Source organism: Eimeria acervulina, genomic scaffold (genome assembly GCF_000499425.1).
Source record: "Eimeria acervulina Houghton genomic scaffold, Eah_scaff692, whole genome shotgun sequence".
NCBI classification, from domain to species: domain Eukaryota; phylum Apicomplexa; class Conoidasida; order Eucoccidiorida; family Eimeriidae; genus Eimeria; species Eimeria acervulina.
This window is the reverse complement of record NW_013549652.1, coordinates 1,561-13,761: the sequence shown is the minus strand read 5'-3', so window position 1 is coordinate 13,761 and position 12,201 is coordinate 1,561. Positions and strand designations below refer to the sequence as shown.

The following is a 12,201-nucleotide window of genomic DNA, read 5'->3' as shown; positions in this document are numbered from 1 at the left end:
TTATACAAGGCACTCGAGGTGTGCTGCTGCTGCTGCTGCTGCTGCTGCTGCTGCATGCATGCAAGCTGTGTTATATTTCCTTGTATATCCTATGTATATATGTATATAATATATATATATATATATAGATGAATGCATGCAGATATGGATCTGGGAGTAGATATAAACAAAATAAATAAATAATAAAATAAATAATAAAATAAAAGATAAAATAAATGAACAAGCTCTGTCTTTTTTGTTGTTTTGTTTGTTTTGCTGCAGGGCTTGTTGCCGAATTTAATTTATTTGCTACGCCTTCTGCATTAGTGTGGAGATAAATAAGAGTATTTAAATCGTCTCTTTCTGCTGCTGCTGCTTCTGCTGCTGCTGCTTCTGCTGCTGCTGCTTGTGTAGGTGAATGCATGCAGCAGCACGTAATCCGGCGTTCTTAGTTTTGTGTCTTTCATTTGTTTATTTTATTATTATTATATTATTATAATATTATTATTATATTTATATTTATATTGATATTATAATAATTATAGTTATAAATATAATTATTATTATTATTATTATTTGTGTTTATTTATTTAAACTGCTTGGGGTGTTGCAACCGTTAGCTAAAAATAAGTAAGAAATCGTTTATAATAAATAAATATAAATAAATAAATATAAACAAATAAATATAAATAAATATAAATAAATATAATAAAACAATAAGACAAAGACGAAAAAATAAAAACAAAGAGGGAGACAGACAATAAAGATATAAATAAATAAATAAATAAACTAAATAAATAAAACAAAGTTAATATATATATTTGAATATACACCTGGTGATTAGAAATAAATAAATAAATAAATAAATAAATAAATAAATAAATAAATAAATAAAACAAATAAATAAACAAATAAAACAACAGAGGGAGACGAGAAAGAAGATAAGTGTGTAACAAGATAATATAGACGAACAAAGGACGGGTGAAGACAAACAAAAATTAAATAAATAAATAAATAAATAAATTAAATAGAGAGAGAGAAAGAGATAAACAAAGATAAACAAAGAGAAACAAAGATAAACAAAGAAAGAGACAGACATACAGACAAGCCTCAGGGGTTTGTTTGTTTTTTTATTAAAAATATAAATTAATTATATTTATTTATTTTTCTACCTCTGATTAATTATACTTCAGAATGCAAGCAGGCTCTCACGTTCACACGCCGCTGGGCCTTAGCAGCAGCAGCAGCAGCAGCAGCAGCAGCAGCAGCAGCAGCGGAAGCGGTGGAGAATGCGTGGATCCTGTAGTAGAGGGGCATGCAGCAGCGACGGCAGCAACAGCAGCAGCTGCTGCTGATGCAGCAGAAGCTGCAGCAGCAGAGGCTGCAGCTGCAGCAGCAGCAGAAGCGGCAGCAGCAGAAGCAGCCGCAGCTGCAGAAGCAGCAGCAGCAGCAGCAGCAGCAGCAGCAGATGTAGGGGAAGAGGGTATGGTGCCGTGGGGCGGGGGAGAAACTGCAGCAGCAGGCTGTTCTTATATGCTGCATGCGGATAGCAGCAGCAGCAGCAGCAGCGGCAGCAGCAGCAGCAACACTAGTAATGCTAATGAGGAGGGTGAGGATAATAAAGACAGCAGCAGCAGCAGCAGCAGCAGCAGCACAGTCTTGTCGCCGGAAGCATGTGCTGCTTACGGTGTCTCGCACTCTATGTTATATCCCGTCGCTCGCCACCATAACTATCCGATCAAGGTATTCAGCTGCTGCTGCTGCTGCTGCTGTTGCTGCTGCTGCTGCTGCTGTTGCTGTTGCTGTTGCTGTTGCTGTTGCTGTTGTTGCTTTTGCTACTGTTGCTGCTGCTGCTGTTGCTGCTGCTGTTGCTGTTGCTGTTGCCGGTGTATTAATTAATTAGTTAATTAATTAATTGTCATTAAATATTAAAATATTAATTAAATATTAAATATTTAAAGTGTATAAACGAACAAATAAATAAATACAAACTAAATAAATAAGGGACTACCAAATAATAATAAATTAATAAAGTTACTGAGTATAAATAAATTAAATAATTTGTTAATTAATATATAAATTATAAATTATATATAAATTAATTAATTAATTAATTAATAAGTAAATTGTTAATATTAAAGATTAAGTATTAAAAAACTAATTGATTAAATTTATTAATTAGATTAAGTACTAACATAATTAATTAATAAAAATATCTAATTAGTTAAAATAAATAAATTAATATATCTATTAATTTATTTATTAATTATTTGTTTAGTTAGGAATCCGTTTATATATTAAATAAAATATAAAAGACTAAATTAATTAAATAAAATAATAAATTATTTGTATGAATAAAATATTTAATTAATTAATTATTTAATAAAACAAACAAATAAAACAAATAAACAAATAAGTTATTCTACATATATATATAATTATATATATTTATTTAATATGTACATGTATATATATATATATATTTATATATATATATAATTTAGTTAATTAATTATTTTTATGTATATGTTTGTATACAGGAAGTACATCGCTGGTCGCGTCGCATGCTATCACCAGAAGCATTTAAAGCATTAAAAGCTGCAGCATTTAAAATAGATATGGACATGTTGAAGAAGAGCGAATTAACAGGTTTATATTTTAATAAACATAGACCCTGTTGGTCGGCTGATTATTATACAAGACAAAGAAAAAGAAAAACTATCGATTTCTTCGTTCCTGTATGTCTTTGTCTAAATTATTTATTTTATTTATTTTATTTATTTTATTATGCAGCTCGTTTGTTTGTTTATTTGTTTGTTTATTTATTTATTTGTTTATTTGTTTATATATTTTTGTTTGTTTGTTTGGTTGTTGTACAAGACAAAGAAGAAGAAAAACTATCGACTTCTTCGTTCCTGTATGTCTTTGTCTTTGTCTTAATTATTTTATTTATTTTATTATGCAGCTCGTCTTCGTCTTATGTTGTTTATTTATTTATTTTTTGTTTGTTTATTTGTTTATTTGTTTGTCTGTTTATTTGTTTATTTGTTTGTTTGTTTATCTATTTGTCTATTTATTTGTTTATTTATTTATATATTTATTTACCTTTAAAGAGTGTATTTTTTATTGTTTGTATCCTTTATCTGTTTATATGTATATATATAATAAATAAATATAAAAATAAGTATAAATATGTTTATTTGTTTGTATGATGATATGATATACTCAGGATGTTAGCGTGGAGACACTCGAGTTAGTGCTGCAGTTTGCTGCTGCATGCCGCTTAGTGCTGCCTCGCCGATTTGAAGGATTACCTTCGTTTATAGAAGAACCAGATGAAGCATCGGGAGGCTTACCCTATAGAGCAGGAGCAGCAGCATTATCTGTTCAAGTATTAAGCTATGTGCTTGCTGCTAGAGCTGCACGACCCCTCATGCAGCAGCAGCAGCAGCAGCAGCAGCAGCAGGAACAGCAGCAGCAGCAGCAGGAACAGATGCAACAGCAGCAGGAACAGATGCAGGAACATATTAGTATGCATCAGCAACATATCAATGTGCAGCAGCAACAAATCAACTTGCAGCAGCAACAACATATCATGCAACAGCAGCAGCAGCAGCAGCAGCAGCAGCAGCAGCAAATGCAAATCGATTATACAGGGAATACCGCAAGCTGCTGCAGCAGCGACAGCAACAGCTTCGTGGATATAAGACAGCAGCAGCAGCAGCAAATACAGCAGCAGCAGCAGCAGCGTTTACATGAAAAGAGCAGCAAACAAAAACAAAAGAACATCTTATCGCCTGTACAGACAAGAGGGGTATTGTATAGAGGTAAGAGATATAAATAAAATTAAGCAAATAAATATAAATAAGATTAAATAAATAAAATAATAAATTAAATATACTAAATAATATATATAATATGAACAGAGAGAGAAACAAACAAAATATAAACATAAATAAAATATATATATATATATATATAAATAAATTAAATAAATAAATAAATAAATAGACAGAAGCAAACACTGAAAATAAACAGCAGCAAACAAAATTTGCAGCAATAGGCTGGCTACCTCCTGCTGCTGCTGCTGCTGCTGCTGCTACTGCTAGTGCTGCTGCTGCTTGTATTGTTTGTGTGCTGCAGAGCTCCGGAGACAAAAGCTTTTTTCTGCTGCTGCAGCGGAGAGAAGAAGCGTTGATGATGCGGCCCCAGCAGCAGCAGCAACAGGAGCAGCAGCAGCAGCAGCAGCAACGCCTCTTGTTGTCTCTCCAGCATTAACATGCGACAGCAGCAGCGAGACCTGGTTTGCTGCATCTCCTGAAGCACTCTCGCCTGTGCATGTAGCAAAGCAGCAGTTTGCTGCTGATGGGTTTCTTTGTCTTCCTGAACGCCTTTCAGCAACAGAGCAGCAGCAGCAGCAGCAGCAGCAGAAGCAGCAGCAGGAGGGGGTTGGGCCGCTGCTGCTGCAGGGCAATTATTCTGCTGCTGCGTGTTCCTCACCAATGTTTAGCAGCAGCAACTGCAGCAGCAGCTGCTGCTGCTCTCTCTGTATTCCTAATAAACAGCAGCAGCAGAGGCAGCAGCAGCAATGCATTTCTCTCTATCCAGAACAGCAGCAAATGCTGCAGTATCCGCAGCAGCAGCAGCAGCAAATGCTCCTTTACCCCCCGCCGCAGCAACAGCCGCAGCAGCAGCAGTTCGCGCACTTCGATCAGATGGTGCAGCCTCAATTGCAGCAGCAGCCGCATGAACAGCAGCAGCAGCAGCTGCTGCTGCAGCAGCGGCAGCTTCGCCGAAGGCGGCAGCAGCAGCAGCACCAACAGCAGCCGGAGCAGCAGCATCTGGAAGGCAGCAACAGAGTGGATCCTTCGATGCTGTTCGACGGTGGTTTTATGCTGCCTGCTGCAGCAACAGCAGCGCCGCCAGCAGCAGCAGCAGCAGCAGGAGCAGCAGGAGCAGCAGCAGGAGCAGCAAGTGGGCTTACTAGAGGCAAGCGGCTGCTAGAGTATGAAGGAGACAGCAGAGAAATAAGAAGGCCGACGCTGCTGCCGAAACCCCTGCCCGTAGCGTTTGCATCTGAAGACAAACATGCTGCTGCTGCTGCTGCTGCTGCTGCTCCCGCTGCTGCCGCTGCTGCGGCCAATGCTGCTGCGGCAGCTACGACGTCGCAGCAGAACTTTTCTGTGCTGTGCAACGGCAACAGCAGCAACAATTATATCAGCAGCAACAATTATGCCGGCAGCAGCTGCAGCAACGAATTCAGCAGCAGCAACAACAACAGCCTCAGCAGCAGCAACAGCAGCAGCAGCAGCAACAGCTGCTGGGGCCTTCCTATGCAAATGCTGCACGATTGGTACTGCCTGGCGGAGGTTGGAGACAGTGACGGCCTTATGAGTGAGGAGGCAGCAGCAGAAGCAGCAGCAGGTGCTGCTGCTGCTGCTGCTGCAGACGATCTTGCCGACAACAGCAGCTACAGCAGCAGCTGGTACGGCAACAGCTGCAGCAGCTGCAGCAGCAGCTGCAGCAGCAGCAGCGCTGGTAGTGTTGTGCTACCTTTTCGAGTTACGCCTGAAGAAATTAAAGCAGCAAACGCTCTAACAGGGGGCTCGCTTGTTTAAAACAGCAGCAGCAGCAGCAGCAGCAGCTGTAGCAGCACCAGCAGCGGCTGCAACAGAAATAGCTGTTGCAGCAGCAGCTGCAGCAGCACCACCAGCAAGCTGCAAATATAGCAGCAGCTGCAGCAGCAGCAGTGGTGGAAGCAAAAAGCAGCAGCGAAATGAACAGCAAATGAGAATGAACAGCAACAGTCGCAGCAGCAGCAGCAGCGGCAAAGGCAGCAGCAGCAGCAGCAGCAAATGCAGCAGCTGCTGCAGCTGCAGCCGCGAAAGATGCAGCGGCCAAAGAAGCGAGAGAAGCAGCAGCAGCCGCAGCAGCAGCTGTACCCGCAGCAGCAGCAGCAAAGTGCTGCAGCAAGAAAATGTTGAACAGGGATCTTCTTTTATTCGATTGAAACAAGCTGCAAAGGCAGCAGCAGCAGCAGAAGCAGCTGCAAAGGCAGCAGCAGCAGCTGCAGCAGCGAAAGCAGCAGCAGCAGCAGCAGCAGCAGTAGAAGAAGCAGGAGCAGCAGCAGCAGCAGCAGAAACAGCTGCAGCACTGCGAATGCAAAGGCGAGGCATCCTTATGGGCCTTCTCTTTCCGCAAGGTAGCTAGCTAGCCAGTCAGCTAGCTAGCTAGCGGTTACACAGCTAGCTATTCAGCTAGCTGTGGTTGCTAGCTAGCTAGCTAGCTAGCTAGCTAGCCCTCATTGCTAGCTAGCCGCTACACAGCTAGCCAGCTAGCTGTTGTTGCTAGCTGGCTAGCTGTTGTTACTAGCTGGGCAGCTAGCTAGCTAGCTAGCTAGCTAGTTAGCTAGCTAGCTGTTGGCCTAGCTAGCTAGCTAGCCAGCTAGCTAGCTCTTGATAGCTAGCTAGCTAGCTAGCTAGCTAGCTAGCTGTTGTTGGTGAGTTGGGGTTAATAATATGGATTGATTTGTTTGTTTGTTTGTTTGTTTGTTTGTTTGTCTCTGCATTTTAAAGGTCATTGCTTTTTATTTATAATATATACTTCAAATGCAAAATAGCAGAAGGGGAGGAGCAGCAGCAATGCTGCTGCTGCTGCTGCTGCTGCTGCTGCTGCGGCCGCTGTGGCTGCTGCTGCTGCTGCAGGTGCGTATACGCCGCAGCAATTTCATTTGTTATGTCTGCATTTATGTTTATGCTAGCGGCTGTCGTCATGCAGCAAGCAGAAGATGCTGCTGGTGTCTTGCTGTGCTGCAGCAGCAGCAGGAGCAGCAGCAGCAGCGGAAAAAGCAGCAACAGCAGCAGAAACAGCAGCAGCAGCTTCGAGCAGCAGCTCGAACCGATGGAGCGTCAGCAAGCAAGGCGTTGTTGCTGCTGCAGCTGCAGGAGCAGCTGCAGCAGCACAAGCCAAGCAGCCGCTCACAGGAAGCACAGCAGCAAAAGCAGCAGCAGCAAATGCTGCAGCAGCAGCTGCGAATGAGAATGACTGCAGTGGGAGATAACAGCAGCAACAGCAGCAGCAGCAACAGCTGTAGCAGCAAATGCTGCAGCAGCAAGCTGCAGCAGCAAACTGCAGCAGCAGATGCTGCAGACAGGGGGGCCGCGAGTTTTTGTTTGTATGCGGCATCTCTTGGCTTGATAAACTTCATTTCAATTCAATTAGTAACCAGTCTGTTGTTGCTGCTGCTGCTGCTGTTGCTGCTGCTGCTGTTGCTGCTGCTGCTGCTGCTGTTGCTGCTGCTGCTGGCTTAGCGGCGGATGAGATGGGTCTCGGCTGCTGCTGTTCGAAAATTTGCTGCTGCTGTTGCTGCTTCAGAGTGATTACGGTTGTTCTGTTGCTGCAGCAGCTGTTGCTGCGGCAACAGCTGCAGCAATGCTACTGCTGCAGCTGCTGCAGCTATTGGTGTTGCAGTTGTTGCTGCTGCAGTTGTTATTGCTGCAGTTGCTGCTGCAGCAGCTGCTGGTGCTGCTGCGTTTTGCCGTTACGGTTGTTGCTGATGTTCGTGTTGCTGCTGCAGTTGCTGCTGCAGTTGCTGCTGCTGCTGCTGCTACTGGTTGCTGCTGTTGCAGTTCGCTGTTAGTGCTGCTGCTTCGTTTGGCTGCTGCTGCATTGCACAATTAATTACTGCAGCTGACTGCTGCTATTGCTGCAGCAGCATCAGAAGTAGCAGCAGCAGCAGCATCAGAAGTAGCAGCAAAAGCAGCATCAGAAGTAGCAGCAGCAGCAGCAGCACAGAAGGGAGGAGCAGCAGCACTGTTGTAGCAGCAGACATGATTTGCTGCTCTGGTTTAAACTGCTGCGGTGTCTGTACAGCTAAAAGGGCTTTCGCGTTCATCTGTAGGTTGCTGCTGCAGCACAGCAGCAGCAGCAGAAGCAGGAGCAGCAGCAGCAGCAGCTGCTGCTGCTGCTGCAGCTAGTGCTGCTGCTGCCTTGTTTGCTTTTCTTGCGTGCAGCTTACATTTCTTGCGGTGGTGGTGGTGAGGGCCCTCTCCTGCTGCTGTTGCTGTTGCTGTTGCTGTTGCTGCTGGTGTTGCTGCTGCTGCTGCTGCTGCTGCTGCTGATGTTGCAGTGGGCAAGCTACTGGATTGGGAGGCAACGCTGTAACACAAAGTGTTGCTGCAGCTGCAGCATTTGCTGCTGCTGCTGCTGCTGTTGCTTCGGTTAGCCCCGGAAAAGCAGCAGCTGGCTGCTGTGGTTGAGCAGCAAGATACGTGCTGCTGCTGCTGCTGCTGCTGCTGTGATAGTTGTTGAGAATGGTAGTGCTGCATTTGCTGCAGCACCTTCGGCAGGGTTGCCTGCAGCACGGATGAGGATTGCTTCGTTAGCATCTGCTGCTGCTGCTGCTGCTGTTGGTGCTGCAGCAGCTGCTGCTGCTGCTGCAGTTGGTGGTGGTGGTGATGCTGCTGCTTGTGGTGTTGCTGCTCTTGTACTTCTTGTGCATGCTGTTGTATTTGCTGCTGTTGTATTTGCTGCTGTTGCTGCTGCTGCTGTTGCTGCTGCTGCTCCAGGTCCTGCAGCTGCTCATCTGCATGCAGATGGTTTTGTTGCTGCAGACCCCGTAGGTAGCTTGTAAGCTGTTGGGAAAGCAGCAGCACATTCTGCTGCTGCTGCTGCTGTGGCTGGTGCTGCTGCTGCTGCTGCTGCTGCTGCTGCTGCTGCAGCTGCTGCCGCAACTGCTGCAACTGCTGCTGCAGCATTATTTTTTCTGCTTCTGCTTTAACTAGGCGACATCGCAGCAAAGGAAATGAAGAAAAAGACATTTTGCTGCTGTTCTTCTCAGCCAGCAGCAGCGCATGCAGCTCCTGGTTGCTTCGCTCAAGCTGCTCCGCCTCCAGCTGCAGCAGCAGCAACAGCAACAGCAGCAGCAGCAACAGCAGCAGCAACAGCAGCAGCACAAATGCCACAAGCAACGAAGGCGTGAGCAGCAGCAAAAACCGCAACAGCAGCATATATAATGGATGAGGCTGCAGTGCAGCAGCAGCAGCACCACCAGCAGCAATAGCAGCAGCAATAGCAAAAAGAAATATGTAGCAGCAGTAGGCAGCAGCAGCAGCAGCAGCAGAAGCAAATGTAGCAAGGGACCATGGCAGCAGAAATTCAAGTTGTAGCAGCAGATGCAACAATAGTAGCAAGAGGCTGGAGCATTTGCTGCTGCTGCTGCTTCAGCAGAAGCAGCAGCAGCAGCAGCAGCCTAGAAGAGCGCAGCTAGCAGTAACGAGCAGCAACAGCAGCAGCAGCAGCAGCAGCAGCAGCAGCAACAGCAGTGTGCAGCAGCAGAAAGAAATGATGTAGATAGCTTATCTATACTGCAGAGACAAGAACAAAAATAATAAAATAAATAAATAAATAAATAAAAATATAATTAATTAGTTAATTAATTAATTAATTAAAATACTTTTGCTTCTTTCATCTGCGTGTACACCCGAGAGAGCTCTTCGACCAGCCTAAATATATTGTAGATAAACCCTTCTTCTTTGTTTTTTTTATTTATTTGCTGAATGTTATTTATTAAATAAAATAAAGAAGGAGGGAACTGTTGGTCTTCAACAGACGCAGCAACAAAAACAATAAAACCGCAAACAAATAATTAGGGTTTAGGGTTTAGGGTTTACGGTTATTTAGGGTTTATTTTAGGGTTTGTTTTTATCTCTATTTAGAGTTATTTAGGGTTCAGGGTTTAGGGTTTAGGTTTTAGGGTTTATTTATGATGATTTAGGGTTATATATGTTTGTTGCTTATTTAGGATTATTCAGAGTTATTCATTTAGGTTTTAGGGTTTATTCAGGGTTTAGGGTTTAGGGTTTAGGGTTTAGGGTTTACGTGAGTGGCTGAGCATTTGCAGGAGTTGTCTCGTGCTCTCTTCGATTTGTTTAAACCCCTTTAACTCTAATTTTAATGCTTCTTTTTCTTTGTCCTCTTCATCGCTTTTTATATGAAGTTTATGCAGTTGCTGGCAGAACAAAACACAAAAAATGCAGTCCTTCTCAGGTGTATAGGCACCTTCTAGAGTTTATGATTTAATTGATTTAATTTAGCTTTAATGTTTAGGGTTTAGGGTTTAGGGTTTTATGCCACGAGCCCCTATTAAGTAATTTTTAGGGTTTAGAGATTAGGGTTTAGGGCTTAGGGTTTAGGGATTAGGGTTTAGGGTTTATGATTTAGGGTTTCGGTAGTGGGTTTAGTGCAGCGATTAGTGTTTAGGGTTTACGGTTTAGGGTTTAAGGTTTAAGCCAGGGTTTAGGGTTTAGGGTTTAGGGTTTAGGGTTTAGGGTTTAGGGTTTAGGGTTTAGGGTTTACGTCGCGCGTGGCCTCCAGGGTATTTTGAAGTTCTTCGTTTTGTTTTTCTTTTTTGAGTTTTTCTTCTTTCAGCGTTTGAATAAAACATTTTAAAGTGTGCAGCTCAGCAGCATTCATTTGCAGCTGCAGCAAATCAAACCCTAAACCCTAAACCCTAAACCCTAAACCCACTATCTAAACCGTTAAGCATAGTCTCTAAACCCTGAACCCTTAACGATAAGCCCTAAACCCTAAACCCTAGACCGTAGTGCTAAACCCTAAACCCTAAACCCTAAACCCTAAACCCTAAACCCTGAATGTTTTACTTTGGCTGAGAGCTGCGCGAGCGCTTCCTGATGTGCTGCATGCGTCTTGCATAAAGCAGACGCCACCTCCTAAATAAACAAATAAATAAATAAATTAATTAATTAATTAAATTAATTAAGTAGAAATAAAGTCTATCAATATTATATGTATTATTATATATTTATAATAATTAAATTAATTAAATAAACAAATGAAGAAATAAAACAGAAAACAAACAAAAAAACAAAAAAAAACAGAGCAATGCCCTTAGATTAAAATAAATATTTTTAAATAATTAATTAATTAATAATTAATTAAATATTTATTTATTTATTTATTTATTTATTTTTATTTATTTATTTATTTATTTATTTACCTCATATCGTTCTTCCGAATGCTTGTATTTTACTTCAAGAGATGCAGCCTTCGTTTCTGCTGCTTCCAGCTGTACAGACACCCCTATAAATAAACCCTAGGGTTCAGGGTTTAGGGTTTAGGGTTTAGGGTTTAGAGCACAGGCTGCAGCTCCTGTTCTCTGCATAATCTGCTTAGAAGGAATCAAGGTTTATTAGGGTTTAGGGTTTAGGGTTTAGAGTTGCAACGCAAGAGGATTCTAATGCTATAAGTGTTTTTGCTGGTTTAGGGTTTAGGGTTATTTAAAGTTATTTAAAGTTATTTAAAGTTATTTAGGGCTCAGCGTTTAGGGTTTAGGGTTTAGGGTTTAGGGTTTAGGGTACCTGGAGTTTGTGTTGAAGTATCTCTCGCTGATTTCTTCTCTTCATTTCTTCTTCTTTTAATTTATAATTAAACGCCAGGGCAGTCTGCAGATTTTTCTTGTCTAACTCACACTGACACCAAACCCTAAACCCTAAACCCTAAACCCTAAACCCTAAACCCGACACCCTTAGCAACTCAAATTCCTTAACAACCGTAAACCCTAAACCCTAAACAGCCGTAACCCCTAAACCCTAAACCCTTGACAACCGTAAACAGTCGTAAACAACCCTAAACCCTAAACCCTAAACCCTAAACCCTAAACAATCCTAAGCAATCTTAAACCCTAAACCCTAAACCCTAAACCCTAAACCCTAAACCCTAAACCCTTGCCATACTTGATCTTGTATTTTTTGTATTTCAGTTTGTTGTTGTTTTATTTGATTTTCATTAGCAGCTAAAAGCGCAAAATAAATATTTTTTTGTTTTTCTTTAAACCTGTCCTCGCTTTTTATTGTTTTATTCGGGTGTATCGGCAGCTCATGAGTCTGCAAACGAACATTATTCAATAATTGCATATAAATAAATTAATAAATTAATAAATAAATAAATATATTTATCTATATTAATTTATAAATATATAGATATAAATAAATATATAAATAAATATATTCATGTGTAAATATATAAATAATAAAATAAGCAACCGATAGAGATATAAATATAAATATATACAAACATCAATATAAACATTATGTTTGTATAAATATAAATTATAAATAATAATAAAAGTTAACATATATATATATTTATTTGTACACATAATATAAATATATATATATATATATGAATGCTTAAATATAAACA

General features: G+C 41.5%; 3 protein-coding genes across 3 annotated transcripts in view; 2 read left to right on the top strand and 1 right to left on the bottom strand.

The window, feature by feature from the left end:
• Positions 1-1,173: 1,173 nt before the first annotated feature.
• EAH_00046540 (hypothetical protein, conserved) lies at positions 1,174-5,597 on the top strand (the record flags this gene model as incomplete). The annotated part of the gene is made up of 3 exons (XM_013394669.1): positions 1,174-1,722; positions 3,209-3,806; positions 4,123-5,597. 3 exons carry the CDS (start codon positions 1,174-1,176, stop codon positions 5,595-5,597), a joined length of 2,622 nt encoding a protein of 873 aa, XP_013250123.1.
• A 169-nt stretch (positions 5,598-5,766) lies between these two features.
• EAH_00046530 (hypothetical protein) lies at positions 5,767-7,039 on the top strand (the record flags this gene model as incomplete). The annotated part of the gene is made up of 2 exons (XM_013394668.1): positions 5,767-6,181; positions 6,795-7,039. The coding sequence occupies 2 exons, from the start codon at positions 5,767-5,769 to the stop codon at positions 7,037-7,039; spliced, it is 660 nt and encodes a 219-aa protein (XP_013250122.1).
• Positions 7,040-7,826: 787 nt separating this feature from the next.
• EAH_00046520 (hypothetical protein, conserved) overlaps positions 7,827-12,201 on the bottom strand; it is a gene marked incomplete at both ends in the record, with an annotated part of 4,921 nt that continues 546 nt past the window's right edge. The window contains 4 exons of the mRNA XM_013394667.1: positions 7,827-8,873; positions 10,336-10,458; positions 10,997-11,065; positions 11,358-11,468. Coding sequence (XP_013250121.1) covers positions 7,827-8,873; positions 10,336-10,458; positions 10,997-11,065; positions 11,358-11,468 — 1,350 coding nt within the window. The remainder of the gene's footprint in view (positions 8,874-10,335; positions 10,459-10,996; positions 11,066-11,357; positions 11,469-12,201) is intronic.